Below are 18,333 nucleotides of genomic sequence, written 5' to 3' on the forward strand. Positions count from 1 at the left end.
CAATCCCACCCAAGTCCCCGCCCCCATCGAACACCCCCTCTACACCACCTTCAACTACTGCATGGTCTTCTCCAGCGTCCCCGACCAGCCTTGGCCATCGTACACCCTCCTCCAGCACTGCCTCGAGAAGGTCCGCGCGCGCGACGCAAGAGTCTACTCCTCCATCGACGCGATCCAGCGCTACGGCGGCGCCAAAACGGGGGATCTGATGCTGTCGTTCACGGCGGCGGCGGCGACGGACGGGGTCATCTGGACGAGTGCCGAGGGGGTTATTCTCCATCAGATGAGGTATTGGGATAGGGATCGCAGGATGGCGGGGTGGGCGCTGGTGGGGGGGCATGGGCTTGCGCAGTGAGTTTTAACCTGAGTTCTGGTTTTGGTTTTGATTTTGGATTGTGTCTGAATGCGTTGGGTGAGGATTGCTGCTGAGTGAGTGCTTATTGTCTACAGGAAGGAGAGGTGTAGAAGGCTGTCGGGGAAGGGCCTTTGCGTGTGTCCGACAATGAGTTTGCGTTATTGAATTGATCTGCTTCTGGTTTTGATCTGATGTGCTCATTGATAATCGGGGACTCCGAATAGGAGGAAGTGATCCCTCCGTAGTATGACTCGTAAGTATCATCTCAGCCCATGAGCTGTAGAATGGTAGTAACAGAAGGTGGCTTCAACTTGCGAAAAGCCGTGCTTAGTATATATGTATGACAGTCATGAACGCCAATGCTTGAAGACCGAGGTAGGCGAAAGGGTGCCACCGCCATTATTGCTGCCACATGAGAACAACTAGCTATCGTGAAGAACCTATTGGAAGCAGGTGCAGCCGCTGTAAAATGACGATTCTTGCATGAGCGAGGTACCTGTCCTACAATCAGATCAGTCACTCCTATAGCGCACGAAGCCAAGGATACACAACCCCGACGTTCGTTTCTGGGCAGCCTCTTTCTCTGACAATGCTGTCAAGGTGGGAATGTTGCTGAGGGAGCCATTGAAGCTGAGATGCAATGTGCGAACATATTGCTTGCCCGTGTTGCAAACATATTCAGTCTCTATGGGGTGGAGTATCGCTAAACCTGGTTCTACTTCAGATTCTCTTCCTAGATAATCACAGTGCGAGCCGTTCATTTGAAACTGCCGCGCGTAACATGAATGACTATGCTGTATGATAAAGGTGCGATCACTAAAGTAGAACAGCTGATGGGTTTATAAGGCGAGCATGATAGGATATATCCAGAATATTCGTCAATCCAGACAATGGACTCGAGTGCCTAGTGGGCTGATAGAGTAATTCAGAATCAGCCACTTTAGGTTTATACTTCAGGACTGATATTCAGTCTAAGCAAGAGCTTAACAAGGAATTAATCCAAAACGCAGGAGCCAAATTATATGATTAGGAAACCAGCTATGGATCAGTACTGGAGTGCATGCCTACAGACACTCGAAGGCCATAGCAACCCGGTCAACTCAGTCAACTGTGGGGGACTTATAAAAAAGGGGGTACTGTGTAGTTTATATGATGGTCAGGTGGTGCAAGCCATCCTCACTCTCTCATACCTGCGAGCAGGAGGTATCGTGATGATCTTACAATCATGGTCATCTTCCTTGTTGAAGCAAAAAATTGCTCACACTTCGGAAGAACAAGAGCTAAAGAAGAAAAAAAAGAACTGCTCACAAGCGGATTTGAACCGCTGACCTCATGATTACTAGTCATGCGCTCTACCAACTGAGCTATGCGAGCTGATTGGTTGGAGAACGTTTCCTCGCTATCTACAGAAGTGAAGCCTCAGTGTGCGTCTTGACGACTTTGTATTCCAGTCAGACAGGGGACATTCAGATGCCATCGCGCCTCAAGATTCAACCATCAAGCAGACCTAAATTCTAATGTTATTTCTGTTCTATTCAGGGAAAGAGGTAAATATTTGGATGTGGATTACGTGTGCAGCGTGACTGGGGATACCTTTACACGTCGCGGTGTCTCCCTCAACATTGCCCCTTCATCCCCCTTTGGCATCGCAATCTGCTCAACTTCCTTGCGAGAATTGTCGCTATGGCTGGGTCTAATGCTGCGTACAGATTCGATTTCTTCAGTGAAGACGCTGCCAATTACGACAACAATGCCACTGGTGACATAGATTGGAGCAATCCAGCATCGTTCTTCGATACACTCAATCCTAATCTTCCTAAACCAACATCTTACCCAACTGCGGATGAGGTCCGCCAAGAAAGCCGTCAAAGAGCGTCTAAAATCTTATCCGACTGGGAAACATTGAATAAGATTATTGAACGTCATGAAGAACGGATTCAAAAACGATGGCGCCAGAAGACCAAGACTAAGCGTCATCAGATCCTTCTCTCTGCTTGGCCAAACATGTCAAAGATGCACAGGCCAGATTTTGACGCGTTCAAAAAGGGACGCCGCGAAGAGTCGAGAGAAGCATACCTGTGGCCTTATATCAATCTCGAAGACCTGGAACAGACAAGACCGTTCCTCCTGCTCCTCAATGCTCGCTCTCGGCATCAGCCATATTGTTTTGCACACACGGACTTCAACGCTCCACATCTTGGGCATGGCACAGGTGCTATCCGCACTGCTTTTCTCAACCTGCATACGATGATGTTCACTGGTCGGACAACACCAGAAACATACGGAGAGCTGATTGCATTGGACGATAATGATGACGCATTTCTATGGCTTCATCATTGTAAAGGTTTGCATCCCGGCCATGGGCTATTACTTCTGGAAATACAGCAGCGGATCTACGAATTCCTTTTAGACTGTGCCCGTCAAATACTTCACGATATTCCTGAGGCAGCCTTGATCAAGGACTTCCCTGTACAGCCTGAGCCCGCGATTAAAGATGAAGGGGACTGGCATTCCCTGGCTGCAGTTGCAGCAGACGCGCCTTATCGTCTACCCGCGCAGCTCGACTTAGCCTCTCTTGAAGACATTATCGATGCTAAACGCTCGGCTGCGGAGGACCATCTCCTAGCGTTACGAGAGGACCCCGGATACTTCGCAGATGTTGTCAATGAGTACAAGGAACATCGCGTCGAAGTTATCCCAGATACCAATGGCAATCCGCATCCGACATTGACACCATATATTCACCCATTATTCTGGAACCGAGTGCTCCGAGATCTTGTGTCTGAAGCTTATATGAACCTGGAGGTCTGGTCCACGCTCCATTCTTTGGTGGCCGACCTGCGTCAGCTACTTTCCAAATATCATGACAGGATATCGCCCGAGAGAGATCTGCCTACGGACCTCTATGAGGCATTTGTAGACCTGCAATATTTCCTAGAACAGTTTAGTATTGGTCCAGTCTCCCTGCTCAAAGTAGCAGCTCCAGCCTCCCCTCCATTGCGATCACTATTCGTTCGGCAACCACAGGAGCTGGGCACCTCGAAGATGATTGCAAAAACCCGGTCGGATGTATCAATCTAACAACCAGGGAGAGCTGCTTTGGATTCTTGACACGCTCTGGGGGGGTAGCCACCAGGTTTCATTGGCCGGCCGAAAGACGCTCATGGATGAGCTTGAACGTCTCGTGCAAATGGACCCCAAAAAGAAGGAGCTCGTCTCGAGTCAAGTTGCCAGCATCATTTCAGACTTAGCAGTTATCTACGAATGTCTTTATCAAATTGAGCTCTACCAACCGTGGGCAAATACATTCGAAAATGGGTTTGTTGAACAGCAAAATGAAATTCAGAAAGAATACAGCAACCTAACCAGCGGTTGGGACAAGTACCTGGTAAGCTTCGAGGGAACCTCTTTAGCCAAACTTGGATCGCCGGAAGATGGTCGATTCCATTACCCAGCTGAAAGGAGACGAAATCGTGAAAATGTCGAACTTATGAGATCCGCGGAGAGGAATCTGGATGCGTTCTGGCGTGCGGTGGATTAACATATGCCAGTGACCCGTGGAATGACCCGACGCAACGCTGTGTACAAGGTGCTTACTAGAATTTCTGGAAACCTCCAGAGGACGCGTGCTTGGGTAGAGCCAGAGAGGCAACCCACCAAAGTGGAAAACTTGGAGAAGAGTCTTGCAGATCTCCAATTTGAGCTGGTACGTCGAACTGAGAAGACCATCGAGCCGGCTACTGCGCCTCTACCCAAGAAGAAGGTCAAATCTCAAAGAAAGCCGAGTATATCCGACAAAACCGTGGAACCACAGCTGCCCGCCGAAAATCAGTATGACTTTCAGCCCACCTTCAAAGTGGACAAGCGGTCCTTGAAGGTTTTCTCCACCCTTTTTTTCCAGCCTTCGCAAACCGCTCAGCCGGGAGAGATCCCGTGGAACGATTTTCTCCACGCTATGGGCACCACGGCTTTTACGGTGGAGAAGCTATACGGCTCCGTCTGGCAGTTCACGCCGAGAAATCTGGACGTCGAGCGCAGCATTCAGTTTCATGAGCCGCATCCCATTGCGAAGATCCCCTTTCGGGTCGCAAGACGGATTGGAAGGAGGTTGAATAGAGCTTACGGTTGGCACGGCCAGATGTTCGCATTGGCGTAACTGCTGTTTCTGTCTCCTTCTGGTGGACTCGAGGATATCAGACGCATTGAGGCTGGCCACAATTCAACGTGCACCCCAGTCCAGGAAAGCTTCGTGTCTGGCTCTATGCTAAAGCTCTATCAGCCCACTAGGCACTCGAGTCCAGTGTCTGGACTGACGAATATTCTGGGTACATCTTATCATGTTATCGCCTATAAACCATCAGCTATTCTACTTCAGTGACCTCACCTTTATCATACAGCATGGTTGCTTGTGTTACACGCGGTAATTTCAAATGAACAGCTCGCATTGTGATTACTTATGAAGAGAATATGAAGTAGAATCAGGTTTAGTGATATTCTCTACCTCATACCTTTGCAATTCGAGCAAACAATATGGTCACATTCTATACATCTCAACAGAACTTTGGTGAGCACCTTCATTAGGCGCTCCGTGTTGCAAAACCTGACCCCAAGACGTATAGTTCCTTAAATGTCGAGTTCATGCGCTGAAAGAAAGATCATGATCTCGTCTGCCTCGGCCTTCGAGTATTGGAGTTTATGACTGCCATACTATATATACCAAGCACGGCTTTTAAGCTCGCTCAGCCCTCGCCCTGAGCCCTGCCTTGATCTTCCTAATACGGCTAACTACGTAACCCCCATAGTATCGTGCTATGTGCTGAGCGCAGGGCCATCACAAGCCCTGTGTAACCAGCTCTGTTCTGTGGTTGGGTAGCCTTGTCCTGCACTTCTTTTGCATTAGTGTGTCAGCCTTGCGCGCAATCCGCCATACAAGTACTGCTGCCCCTCAGTTCAGCCTCGCGAGGCACTTGGTTGTTTAAGATCCTTCTAGTGTGCCTTCTTTCTTTTCGTGTGCTTTTGTGGTAAGTATATTGATCATATGAAGAAAAAAAACGCTAGAGGATCTCATACTTGTTACTGCATTTTTTACTCGATTTCCCACCAGCACCATATTTCGGATAATTTACAATGGTCAAACGCGCCGATGATACGGACGATAGAGAGGTAAAAAGGCGCAAGGGCAAACAACCCGTGAAGGAAAAGTTCACCCATGAGGATTACACAGTTGGGTGGGTTTGCCCTTTGGAGATAGAGCTCATTGCTGCGCTGGAAATGCTGGATGAGGAACACGAGCCGCTACCACAACCTCCTACAGACCACAATCTCTACCATCTTGGTAGTGTCGCAGGCCACAAAGTCGTCATTGCTGGGTTGTGGCAAGCTGGGAACAACCCAGCTACAGCAGTGGTGACCCAGATGCGAATCAGATTCCCGAACCTTCGCTTTGCTCTGTTGGTTGGTATAGGGGGCGGTGTGCCAACGATAACGGACAATGGTATGCTCCGCCTTGGGCATGTGGTCGTTAGCCAGCCTGTCGGACCATTTTCGGGAGCGATACAGTATGATCATGGGAAGGCGAGAGATGGTGTGTTCGAGCGGACCGGGCCATTAGCTCCACCTCCTCCAGTTCTCCTCCTTGCTGCGCAAGCACTTGCCGCTCAGCGTGCTCGATCAGATAAAGACTACATAATGGAGAACGCTCACCGCATAGATACAAGCAAGCCCCAGCTACGACGGTTCAAGTTCCCTGGTGTTGAAAATGACAAGCTATTTCCGGCTGATTACAAGCATCTCTGCCCTGGACTATCTTGCGAAGAGAGTGAATGTGACACAGCACAGTGTATAAAACGCAAGGTGGGCGATCTCGATCAACTTATTGTGGTACACCGGGGTACCGTGGCATCTGGAGAGCTTGTGCTAAGGGATAGTGCCCTGAGGGACCAGCTCGCCAAGGAATAAGGGGTCCTGTGTTTCGAAATGGAGGCTGCCGGAGCGATGGCGGATTTCCCTTGCCTTGTCATTCGCGGTATCTCAGACTACTGCGATTCGCATAAGAACGACCAGTGGCTTGGTTTTGCAGCGGCGGCAGCTGCAGCATATGCTAGGCAGCTCTTCTTCCACATGCCGATTGATATAGTGAAACAGTCAGTTTAGGGCCCCTAGTCTGAATGCTTTAAATGCTAAAAAAGATCTCATCAAGGCAAACCATCGTTCCAAGTAAAGATCCTGGGTTCAGGATGTTGGTTCAACGCAGTCATGACCAAGAACGGCAACAGATGGCCAGCTGGCTTTGCTCAACTGATTATGCATCAGAGCAAAGTGGATATCTACGTCAACGACAAGACGGAACTGGACAGTGGCTATTCGAAACGAATGAGTTCCGTCAGTGGGAAAAGCAGAAAGGGGTTCTCTTTTGTCCTGGCATCCCTGGCGCAGGAAAGACGATACTTACGGCTATTGTGGTTGACTACCTTCGAGAGAAACACGGATCGAACGAAGCCATTGGTCTTGCCTATGTCTTCTGTAATTTTCACCAGCAGCAGAGCCAGAAATTAGACAGTGTTCTGGCAAATATTCTGGGGCAGTTAATCCGAGGGTTGTACCACATCTCTGAGGAGATTCGAGACTTTTACAAAAATTATCAACGCACTCAGATGCGGCCACGCCTCAATGATATTGTCAAGATGCTGGGTACAGTTTCTGGGCTGTATTCCCATGTGTACGTGGTCATTGACGCATTGGATGAATGCTCAAACTCGGATCGCATGCGGGACCATCTAATTTCACATATCCTTGACCTTCAACGAGACTTCAACATTAGCTTCATGGCAACTGCCAGATTTATTCCAGAGATTACCGTGAAGTTTGAGAGATTCCCGTCACTGGAAATTCAAGCCAGTGATGCAGATATCAGACGATATGCCGAAGGCAACTTACCTTCCAGTGTGAGGCGAAGGCCACAAGTCCAGAAGCTTATCGTCTCAGAAATTGTCAGAAAGGTCGATGGGATGTATGTCAACCCCATATTAGATAGTTTCGGTGGAGAAAGTAACTGATCTGCTCTAGGTTTCTACTCGCGAGACTCTATCTGGATTCTCTGAAGGGAAAGTGCACTACCAGAGATATAAAGAATGCTCTCAGCAACTTCAAGACTGGATCTGACGCATATGATCATGCATATGAGAAAGCAATGGAGCAGGTTGAACAGCAAATAGCAGATCGAGCACAACTCGCAAAGCGATTACTGGCTTGGCTTACCTGTGCTGAGCGTGCCCTCACCCTCACAGAACTTCAGCATGCTCTCGCTGTCGTGATTAGCGAGAGCTCATTTGATGAGGAAAATTTACCAGATGTCGAAGATATGATTTCCTCATGTGCGGGGCTGGTCACATACAATGAGGAGAACCATATCATCAGGTTGGTTCATTATACAACACAAGAATATCTCCATAAGACATGGGCCTTCTGGTTTCCCAATGCTCACCGTGAGATCGGTGAAGCGTGCGTCACCTATCTTGCCTATGATGACTTTGAAGATGGAATATGCAAGTCTGAATACCATTATGACGAAAGGCTTCGGAAATATCCTCTATATCAGTACGCAGCAACGAATTGGGGACGTCATGCCGGGAAGCAACCCCCCAAACTCCCACTTACCCTTAACTTGTTGAATAGCAATCAGAAGTTGGCCGCCTGTTGGCAAGCCTGGACTACTTACCATTATGAATTCATTGATGATATGTCGGAACAAAGAATGGGCCTTCACGTGGCAGCCGAGTTTGGTCTCGAGCGTGAGGCCGGAGCGCTGCTAAGGCTGGGCCATCTGGTTGATGAGGTCGACTCTCTGGGCTCTACACCCTTGCTCAAAGCCGTTCGGAATGGGCATGAACGTGTGGTCAGGCTTCTGATAGAGAATGGTGCCAGTCCTCTTTACAAGGATGATGAGGGGGACACAGTCCTCTCTGTCGCAGCTGAAGGAGGACATCAATCATTAGTCAAGATCTTGATCGATGTTGGAGTAGATGTCAACTTTGGAGATAAATATGGGCCCAGCGCGCCGCCATGTGCTGCTGCAACGACTCATGAAGGTGTAGTCAGACTGCCGCTGGACGCTGCCGCGGATGTCAATGACCCAGGCCTTACTCCGTTATCAAGGGCAGCGGCAAATGGTCTTCGGACTGTGGACCAACTCTGGATTTACACAGGACCTGAAATCAACAATCGAAAGAGACCAGGACAGAGTCCACTGCGCCGTTCTGCCGAAAAAGGACATCGAGAGGTTGTGGAGATGTTGCTCAATCAGGGCGCTGAACCGGATCTTTTAGATCGTTCCGGGTCAACCCCACTGATGGAGGCGTCATCCAATGGGCACACAGATGTGGTATCCCTTCTTCTTGGAGCGGGCGCACAGCCGAATTTGTTCTTCCGCAGGTCCACCGCGTTAGGATACGCTGTTCGGCACTCCCAGAAGGCTGTGGTACAACTACTTCTGGCCCATGGTGCGGATCCTAATGTCCCTCCTGATGCTCCTGGTCGAAATTCGCCTTTATCCGATGCAATTCGAGGAGGAGACGTAGATATTGTTGAAACCTTACTTCAACACGGGGCCAAACCTTGCTCAGAAACATTATCAGCTTTCAGCCACCACAAGCGCGACAAGATAATCTTCGAAGTGCTGCTCAAACATGGTCTACTGCATGAACTTGCTGGCTTCCAGAATCCTTTAATTCTCTGGGCTGTCAAACATCGTTTCCATTTGCTGGTTGAAATTTTGGTCGAGCAGAATGTTGATATCAACTTGAGAGACAGTCAAGACGGCGACACTCCGCTGTTAGTCGCAATGGCCAATGGCGATCACGAAATAACTAAGCTGTTGATTGAAAAAGGAGCCGATCTTGAAGTCCAAGATAAACACGGTCGAACACCTTTGTTGAAGGCGGCCGAGCAAGGGGAAGAGGCATTGGTCCAGCTTCTGCTTGATAAAGCTGCAAATATAAGGAGTGAAGATGACATGGGTCAGACAGCACTATTCTGTGCCCTTCGAAACGGACACAAAGCGATTTGCTTGCTGCTACTGGGCCAGGATCCAGCCCTTTTCAATGTCCGCGACAAATTCGGCCGCAGCCCACTTCTGTTGGCTGCAGAGATGGGGCTTGACACACTCATGGAGCTTCAACCGAGCGAAATGATTAGTAACAGGGAGCTCACAGATATTATCTGCAGTGAGATCGCCATTACTCGTCAAAGCATATGCTTATGTGGTGGTAGTATTTCAGCAGATGAAGGTACAGCATTGATGGCATGGGCGGTAGCAAATGATCACCTGGCTGTGGTTGAAGCTTTACTTGAAGCAAACATCAACTGCGAGCGTGGGGATGACCAGGGTCGGTCTCCATTTATACAGGCAATTGCTCATGGCCATCTGGCCATCGTGAAGACCTTTCTGGAGAGACATCATGATCTCAATGAACAAGATAGGATAGGAGGATCTGCACTCTCATGGGCATTTTACCGGGTTGACGAGGCAATTATTCAGCTTCTCCTGGAAAAAGGAGCCGATCCAAATGCATACACTGAACCTACTCCACCTATTCCATGCATGTATCGATCTTATTCACAGATGCCACCATTATTATCGGCGGCCAACATGGGACTTGAGAGAGTTGTGAAGTTACTTTTGCAGAACGGTGCCAGCCCAGGGATCACCATCGTTGAAGAGGCAAACGTAATGCACTCCGATGGAAAGCAATCAACACCAAAATATTACAAATCAAGTGCATTATCCTTGGCCGTCAGTGGACGCCATTACAAGATTGTCGAGATGTTGCTGGCTCACGGTGCCGACAATGATCAATGTCACACCAGCCTAGAGGAGGCGATGAGGGTTGGATACCGAGAGCTCGCCTTCATCTTAACGAAGAGAATCGGAACGAATTGGCTTATCGATGAACATGGACAGTCTCTTATTTTTAGAGCAGCCTATCACGGACATGTTGGAATTGTGCAAGGTCTGCTCGACAGTGGAATAGAGCCAGACACTCGATCGACATCCCACTTGATATTTCTAGGGGGCGGAGTCAAAGCGAATCGTGACACTACCCCGTTACTCATCGCCGCACAGAGAGGTCATGACAGAATTGTTCAACTCTTGCTGGAAAGAGGCGCCGACCCAAACGTCAATTCACCTCTGCGTCATGCGCTTGACCGAGGACATGGAAGCGTAGTTGAAATGCTATTGCTGCATGGGGCTGATCTGGATATCAACAAAGATGGTGTTTCCTTACTGTTGAAAGCAGCCCAAAAAGGCCTTGCTGATGTGGTGAAGATTTTGCTGAAAAGCGGCGCTTTGCCAGCGACTTGGCCAGAGCCGGAAACTTGCTATCAAAAGCACCCGCTCTTTGAGGCAGTGTCCCGGCATCATACGGACGTCGTCAAGGCCTTCTTGGACGGTGGAGTGAGTGCAAATTTTCAAGATAGATTCGGTCGAACGGCTATTCTCTTGGCAGCAGAAACAGGATCGAGTTCAATGGTACAGCTATTGATGCAGTATGGTGGTCAATCACAGATCGTGGATCGTCTTGGCTGCAGCCCTCTGTTTTTCGCCACCTTGAACAGCCATTGTGCTGTCGTTGAACTGCTTCTTCAAAAAGGGTTTGCAGACCCAATGGCGACGACTTGTGCTGGCCGGAGCCCCTTGTCTCTAGCCCGCGATCTCAACTACACTAGAATACTTGAAGTCTTATCAGGCGATTCAGGTGAGAATGAGATCGCCATGATCGAGGAACAGGCAACAAAAGTCCCGTACTGTTGTAAGACTTGTCTATGTTGGATTCCAGCCATTGATCGTTACTTCATATGTTCAATCTGTGAATCTTTCGAACATCCCAAATTCACCGTGTGTATAGAATGCGTTGCGGGTGGAGTGGGCTGCCTTGATAAACTACACACACTGGAGGAGCGGGCTTTTGTTGATGGGAAATCGATAACAGTGGGAAAATTGCGCAGATGGCGCCAGGATCCCCTGTCCGTCTGTTTCCGTTCCCAAAGTCTGGATACGGATTCTATCCAAGACTAGGGGGAGAGCCACTGCCATCCGTGCTGCAGATATGTATAGTCAATTCCCCTTCTCCAACGCCTCTGTAGAGAATTCTAAACCCTCACCACCCTATCTTCACTGCAACATGGAGCAACATCCCTCCCTCAATGCCATCATGGGATATTTGTGTATGCCGCAGCCCCCTAAGTAGTCTCCGTCCCATAAACCCCCTAGAATGTTCCACGGGAGATGAGTAGCAGCATTCTGATCTTCTAGCATAAACCTATCATCTAGACGGATTAAGCATAACAAGTCCTGAGGTCCTAGGCACTTTTGCCTGGTTAATCCTAGATGCCAGTGCTACCTCACATAGGACTACAGTGATCTCACAAAAACAATATATTACCTAAATATATCCTCTCCAGGTGACTATATGTGTTTCGTCTCATTCTTCATTGAGCAATTGGAGCTTGAATAATATCACCGCAGCAGGTACATCAGACAGTTTGATAGATCTGATCGCTTTTTGATCTCCAGCATTACTCACTCTGAAGCCGTTCTTCACTTTTCGGCCTGGCTGCAGATAATCCTAAAGAGCAGCCAGAGCGTCGTACTGCTCCTGAGTCACGGACAGCACTGAACCATGCCTCATAGATGCCAGGTTATAGCCTGAGACAGGCGTGAACTGTCCCGATGTTACATCCGTCGACTCCCACGGCGCCCAACCGGTGACACTTCCCACCTTGTCGCACACCAAATACGCCTTGCCATCTTGCACATTGTCCCAGAAGGGATATGGGCCCTCGTAGCGAGTGCTGTCCTCAACGGTGCCCGAGGGGGAGGTCCAATCACCGAACAGACCGTTGTCGCTTACTTCGACCACCGGGCCGGAAACGTTGCCGTTGACGTAGAAGCGGACGAAGGTGTTTTCATCGACAGGGAGAATGCTGAGGTCAATTGTCGTGCTGGTCTTGTGATCGATGTACGTCTGCGGCTTGGTGAAGGTCTTGAAGTCACTTGTATGAGCGTAGCGGATGATTTCGGTGGTGGTGGGATTGCCTGTGTGTTCGGTATCGTTTGCTGCGTACTGGATGTTGTCAGTATGCTTGATCAATCTATACTGCAAGGGGACCTACGAATTGGGACGCCCAATGCACCAGGTATTTTCCTGTAGGTTGTTGGTCAATGCTCAGTCCATGGAGAGGTAGACTGCGACATACCCTTTCTCGCATCCCAGATTGCATCCGGCGCCCAGACCATCCCGGCTGTCTCCTCCTCGACCGTCACAAGACGCTCACCGGCCCAATTGAGCAGATCCGAGCTCTCCCATACGAAGATTCCCCGCGATCCCGTACGAACCGCTTTGGCCCAGGTAGTCTACCACGGTCAGTATCTCTTCATGTTTTCGGGCAGAGGGACAAACATCGGCAATCTTAAGATCTGTTCCGATCAGATAGTACTTTCCCTTGTCATGACCTACACCCTTGATGATCGAGACATCCCGGATGGCCTTTGTGCCCAGGGTCGGGGAGACGATGGGGTTCCCACCGTTGATCGGGGTGAAGCCTAGTGGATCACTGTTGTTACTCAAGGCGTAGTAGACGCTCTCGTCAGATGTCTTCCAGTAGACGCCGAGGTAGCCTACTTTGCTTGAGTCGGCTTTGTGGTGATTGAGAGGGAGAGGTTGTGGGAGGGCCAGGGTCGAGGTGAGGAGGGCAAGGATGCCCGCGCTGATCGTCGTAAGGCTCTTCATTTTGTTTGATACGAGACTTTGGCATTTGATTAGTGTGGTTATACCTCTAGCTCTTTATATTCGTCATGTCCTACGGTTGTGGAATCGATCCCCGGTGTCGTTTCCATATCAACACTACGGACGTCAAACTGACGGTGCCCAGACTTGTTAACAGAATATGCAGCAATCGGATAATTCCTAGTAGACATACAATTTCACCAAGCTGTTTCCGCACAACTGAGAAATACAATTATTATCCGACATCCCCGATTCTGCAACCATCCCCGCTAACAGACAAGCTCCGGCGGAGGATCGTCGCCATATACCCCGCATCAATGAAACAGACCAAACCAGAGGACGCAGATGATTGCACCGGGTTCGGGGGAATTATCGGGGTTATGAGCATTTGAAGGAACTGGATATGATGCAAGTTGCGTCACATTATATTCTCGGAGTATCTTCCCCGAGATCCCCCTCATTCTATCACAGGCAGTTTCGCCATGTGCAACTTTGCACTTCCATATGGAACAAGGTCGATTTCGAAGGGCTCGCCTAGGCAAGACCGGTTACCTTTGCGGGGTGGGTTGGGTGCATATCCATCTTTCAGCTCCCATTGGATCTCGCAGACTGTTGCAGTGATCGATGTGGGTGCTCCTAGAGTCCAGAGAGGATTGGACAGACCTCCGTCGAAGCCATTATATCGAAGGGAAGAGGGGTCGATCGCATACGCCGAGAAACCGGTCGGAAGCAGCTCATAGTCTCGTATGTTGTCCGGAAGATTCGGGTAACTCTGGTCTGGATGGGAGGTTTGTGTGTATTGCACCGGAATGGCGTAGAGCAGGTTGCCGTAGTAGATAGCCACGGTATCGTTTGCGCGGCAATGCACTTGGATTTCTGCAGAGAACGTAACAATCACCTCTGATGAGCCTTGATCTAAGGGAACTTTTGCCATGCCGGTCCGGGTATCAGGTGCCGCGCGAAGAGGTGATCCGTTCACTGAGATAGCTGTGGAGGGGGACCATCCTGGAATCCGTACGGAGAAGTCAAATGGCCCGTCTGCGTCGACGGTATAAACTAGCCGCTGGGTAACGGGTACTCAGTATTACAGACAATTCTCACCTGCGTCCCTGACTTTGTTGAGGTCTGGACACTCATTGGCCCAAGAAGAGCGTGCGCGACACCATTCTGGCCCTGCCTTACAAACGCCGCAGAGACAAACTTGGGATATCCCTGCGGATGATTCACAGTGCAACAAGGGTAGTTCGGTTCCAGGCCAAAAGTCTGACCCATCTCGTTTACGTTCTGAAAAGGAGAGCCGTCCAGTCTATGCGAGATGGGCTGATTAGTCTGCGCGACGTACTGATGTGCCGACCAGTCTGGAAGAGTCATGACAGGCAGCGCATTGAAGGCGGCGAGCTCACACTGATCAGCCAGCGAATTGTCTCCCAGAGCCTGGTACAGGTAGCTCAGCGAAGACATCGTCTCAACCACGGTACAAAGCTCCACGCCACGTGCGGGACTCAACCCGGAGATCCGCTCGTCGCCGATGATCGACCCAGAGACAGTTCCATGGTACGTAGATGTCCAATCGACGGCTCTCAGCGCGCTGGCAGCTGATCCCTCGTCATACGTCAGGCGTCTAAAGACCGCTCCGCTCTTCAAGCCCATGGCGACGTTGACCCCATGCTCGAACGGATCGTTTGCGTCGGTGATGTCCAAGGAGACCGTGTCAAGATCGTCCTTGAGGTAGACTCCCATCTGTGTACCAGTGTTCCCAGTCGAGAGCCTTTTCGTGAAACATGCGCATGCAATCCAAGAGCTTGTGCTCTTGATCCCTCGGGTCTCGCTCATACAGCCACCATATCCGCCGCGCGAGTACACCCCCATCGATCATCAACATCATCATCGGTCTGCTGCACTAGACCCCGGTAATTATCAGATAGCATCGAGTGCATCAGATTGACAAACATGTGCATCGCGTCCAGAATCCTCGTCTCGATCTCCGTACCCGCCTCCGCTTCAGCCAACTGGCTCAGTCCCAACAGCATCGGCGATCTTCCCCAGAAGTTCCGCGCTGACAGGCTTGATTCAGGGCCCAGCCATCCGTCATCCTGCTGATGCGATAAGACATGGTCGGCGACATTCCCGACCTGCTCTTTAAGACGCTGGTCGTCGGTCAGGTATGCTAAAGGAACCAGCCCATTGAACCAGTACGGAAGTCCCTCATTCAAGTCGTTGTAGTCTGTATGACCACCGAGCCAGCGGCTCTCTGTGATGATCGGATAGAAATCGTGCTCGTGGCCTGGAAGTCCGTCGACCATGAGATGTAGTTGGTCCAACAGCCATCCGCGCGGCTTGATTGAGCCGAGAGGGAGTGGCTCGAATGCGTGTGGGAGAACTGTCGCGTCGGTAACCAGCAGAAAGAAACGGGATAGTGTCACAATATCCTAACGGCCATGTCACTGTGAAGAATACAATAATAGAAAAGTGGCTTCTAGGATGCTAAAGCATAAATGAATAGTGCTGGCTCTTTTGCAACAGTAGGTATCATTGTCAGGATGAATATGGTCAAATCTGGGGCTATCCTGATTGCCGTGCGGGGGATCAATGTAAACAATGAAAGTCAACACTAGGATGGTACTACTACTGTTCTTCAGAGTGATATTGATCAAACGATAGGGTAGCAATGGACTTGTTGATACCAAGAAATGCAGGTAGCCGATGTAACCTCGACAACCACAACAATGCAACCCTTGATTGTATTTATTGAGTACAGTAGGCAGCCATTTGCTCAGGTACTGTCAAAGATGTATCTAAATATCATCCTAGGTTTCAGTTTGGTGACAGCTGCACTGCAGACACTTCCCCCGGTGTATCAAACCGGCTCAGGGCCATTACCGGGTTTTGATATTCGCTCAGTGGAGAGGAACATCTATATCAAGGCCGATTTTGCCTCTCATCGTGACGAAAATGGATTGACGCTTATTCCTCCATCGGCCCTAGAATTCGCAACGACATTTCTGCATGATCTGGACGAAGTGACCGCCAGCCAGTGGAATCTCCATCAGGTCGAGGAATTCAGCGCAAAGCAGGGTATCTTCCTTGACAGACTTGGCACAGACTGCAACTTGACCTACGAAAATGGCACACCAACTGAAGAGGGATATGAAGTGGAGATTCACCCGCAATGTGTCTTCATCCGGGGATCTGGGGCGAGGGGGATGTGGTGGGGAACGCGAACACTACTACAACAATTGATCATCTCTGATGGGAAACCGCTTCCTGGGGGTCGGTTGGTGGACGCACCCTCGGTTCCAACGCGAGGATACATGCTCGATGCAGGCCGTAAGTGGTACTCGCCTGCCTTTCTCAAGGATCTGTGCACGTACGCCTCGTTTTTCAAGATGTCCGAGTTCCACTATCACACCAGCGACAACTACCCTCTGAATCGGGGGCATAACGAGACATGGAGCGAGGTGTACGCTCAGTTTTCGCTGCACCCTGAGGACCCTGATCTCCATGGAATCGTGCAAAGGCCGAACGAGACGCTATCCCGAGCGGACTACGAAGATCTGGAACATCACTGTGCTCAACGGGGAGTGACAGTGATTCCTGAAATTGAAGCGCCCGGTCATTGTCTGTTTCTGACCAAATGGAAACCAGAGTTGGCGCTGGAGAAGAAGGATCTGCTGAATCTTTCTCATCCTGACGCGGTGTCGCTGGTCAAGTCCGTGTGGGCTGAATTCCTGCCGTGGTTTCACACAAAAGAAGTGCATATCGGGGCGGACGAGTACGACTCGACACTGGCGGATGATTATATCAATTTTGTCGATGAGATGGCACAATTCATCCGGAACGAGTCAGGAAAGAGAATTCGCATATGGGGTACCTATGAGCCATCGGATACGCTTTCTATCTTGAAAGATGTGATCATTCAACACTGGCAATACGGGCAATCAGATCCTGTCAGTCTGGCGAATGATGGATACACGATCATCAATTCGGAGGATCGTTGGGCATACATGTCTTTGAAAAATGACCACATGCCCATATTTCCGGCCCCGTATCCATACCTGTTCAACAACTCCCGTGTGCTGAATTTCGCTGACATCGACGGACGGCAATGGACCCCGGCGCTCTTCAACCCATTCAACGTCACTGAGCAACCCGACAAACAGGCAGTCCAGGGAGCAATTCTAGCCGCATGGAATGACAACGGACCCGACGCGACGACACAGCTTGAGGCCTTCTACGCCATGCGCAACGGGATCCCGATTGTGGCATCTCGAGCATGGACCGGCGATCGAGGTCCTCGACTCGATGTGTCCAGCTTGTCTTTATCTGTGAATCTGCTTACTGCCCGTGCAGTTGGCCAGAATCTCGACAGGACGTTTATTGCTCGTACCCATCATAGGACGGATTCGCTTTTGAGCTGGACGGCCAAGAACCAACTGGAGGAAAGAGTTCACCTCGGGAACGGCAGCAAAGGAATGAATTATACACTGGAGCTTGACGTCGCGGGACCATTCGTGCTGGCCTCCGAGGACTGCACTCTGAGTTTATCCTCATCAGGTACTTTAACCTTTACATCGGACGGATGGGAGTACCCCCTTCGCTCTGTAGCCGAGGACGCTGGATTCGACCCGGGGTATCCTGGGCGAATCTGGACAAACGAGACGTCGTCCACGCATGAACCCATTAAAATTCCTCTCCAGAGTCAGATCACCATTCGCACAGATGTTATCGGAGGGAGCAGAGTCTGGGTGGACGGGAAATTTGTTGGGAGATTCCAAGTCTTTGTGTTTGGGGGGAAGAATCAGTTGTTTTCATGGAGCCAGATGGCTTTCGTGGCGCCTCTGGAATGGATCCAAGGGGGAGTACACGGATTGAGGGTTGCTGAATACGATGGCAATCATTAACCTACGGCGTAATTAATGAGATTATGATGTAAATAAACACGGATAAACCTACTGCTTGTGTTTATACACGCCTAATTTATCCATGTATTTATCCAGGCCGGTCCACAATCCCCGCATCTCCGCAAAGACCCCGGATGATCATTCGTCCAGGCATCTTTTCTTCAATCATTCTTGGTCTTGACTGACTTAGAGCTGTCCGACAGAGGGGTCAAATCCCGGTTTCTTTCAGGCAGGTGCTTAAAAGCAGCCGATGTCCCCTGCAGACTGTGATGCATCCAAGCAAAAGCCCCGC

At 50.0% G+C, this 18,333-nt stretch overlaps 6 protein-coding genes across 6 annotated transcripts; 4 read left to right on the forward strand and 2 right to left on the reverse strand.

Annotated features, from left to right (window-relative positions):
• Window positions 1-2,064: 2,064 nt before the first annotated feature.
• Window positions 2,065-4,511, forward strand: CDV56_100498 (uncharacterized protein; the record flags this gene model as incomplete). Its single annotated transcript, XM_026754117.1, has 3 exons — window positions 2,065-3,417; window positions 3,485-3,887; window positions 3,945-4,511. Coding segments are annotated over 3 exons (2,323 nt in total), but the record flags the coding sequence as incomplete, so codon positions are not given.
• A 971-nt stretch (window positions 4,512-5,482) lies between these two features.
• On the forward strand, window positions 5,483-6,313 carry CDV56_101041 (uncharacterized protein; the record flags this gene model as incomplete). Its single annotated transcript, XM_026754660.1, has 1 exon — window positions 5,483-6,313. One exon carries the CDS (start codon window positions 5,483-5,485, stop codon window positions 6,311-6,313), a length of 831 nt encoding a protein of 276 aa, XP_026610831.1.
• Window positions 6,314-6,610: 297 nt separating this feature from the next.
• On the forward strand, window positions 6,611-10,896 carry CDV56_101206 (uncharacterized protein; the record flags this gene model as incomplete). Its single annotated transcript, XM_026754825.1, has 4 exons — window positions 6,611-6,740; window positions 6,791-7,364; window positions 7,421-10,808; window positions 10,861-10,896. 4 exons carry the CDS (start codon window positions 6,611-6,613, stop codon window positions 10,894-10,896), a joined length of 4,128 nt encoding a protein of 1,375 aa, XP_026610832.1.
• A 1,083-nt stretch (window positions 10,897-11,979) lies between these two features.
• On the reverse strand, window positions 11,980-13,143 carry CDV56_101975 (glycoside hydrolase family 43 protein; the record flags this gene model as incomplete). The annotated part of the gene is made up of 4 exons (XM_026755594.1): window positions 11,980-12,477; window positions 12,527-12,558; window positions 12,611-12,767; window positions 12,814-13,143. 4 exons carry the CDS (start codon window positions 13,141-13,143, stop codon window positions 11,980-11,982), a joined length of 1,017 nt encoding a protein of 338 aa, XP_026610833.1.
• Window positions 13,144-13,597: 454 nt separating this feature from the next.
• Window positions 13,598-15,443, reverse strand: CDV56_102200 (uncharacterized protein; the record flags this gene model as incomplete). Its single annotated transcript, XM_026755819.1, has 3 exons — window positions 13,598-14,203; window positions 14,242-14,880; window positions 14,976-15,443. 3 exons carry the CDS (start codon window positions 15,441-15,443, stop codon window positions 13,598-13,600), a joined length of 1,713 nt encoding a protein of 570 aa, XP_026610834.1.
• Window positions 15,444-15,929: 486 nt separating this feature from the next.
• Window positions 15,930-18,041, forward strand: CDV56_102504 (beta-N-acetylhexosaminidase; the record flags this gene model as incomplete). The annotated part of the gene is made up of 1 exon (XM_026756123.1): window positions 15,930-18,041. One exon carries the CDS (start codon window positions 15,930-15,932, stop codon window positions 18,039-18,041), a length of 2,112 nt encoding a protein of 703 aa, XP_026610835.1.
• Between the last annotated feature and the right edge of the window lie 292 nt (window positions 18,042-18,333).

Source organism: Aspergillus thermomutatus (assembly GCF_002237265.1).
Source record: "Aspergillus thermomutatus strain HMR AF 39 chromosome Unknown NODE_274, whole genome shotgun sequence".
Taxonomy (NCBI): Eukaryota; Fungi; Ascomycota; class Eurotiomycetes; order Eurotiales; family Aspergillaceae; genus Aspergillus; species Aspergillus thermomutatus.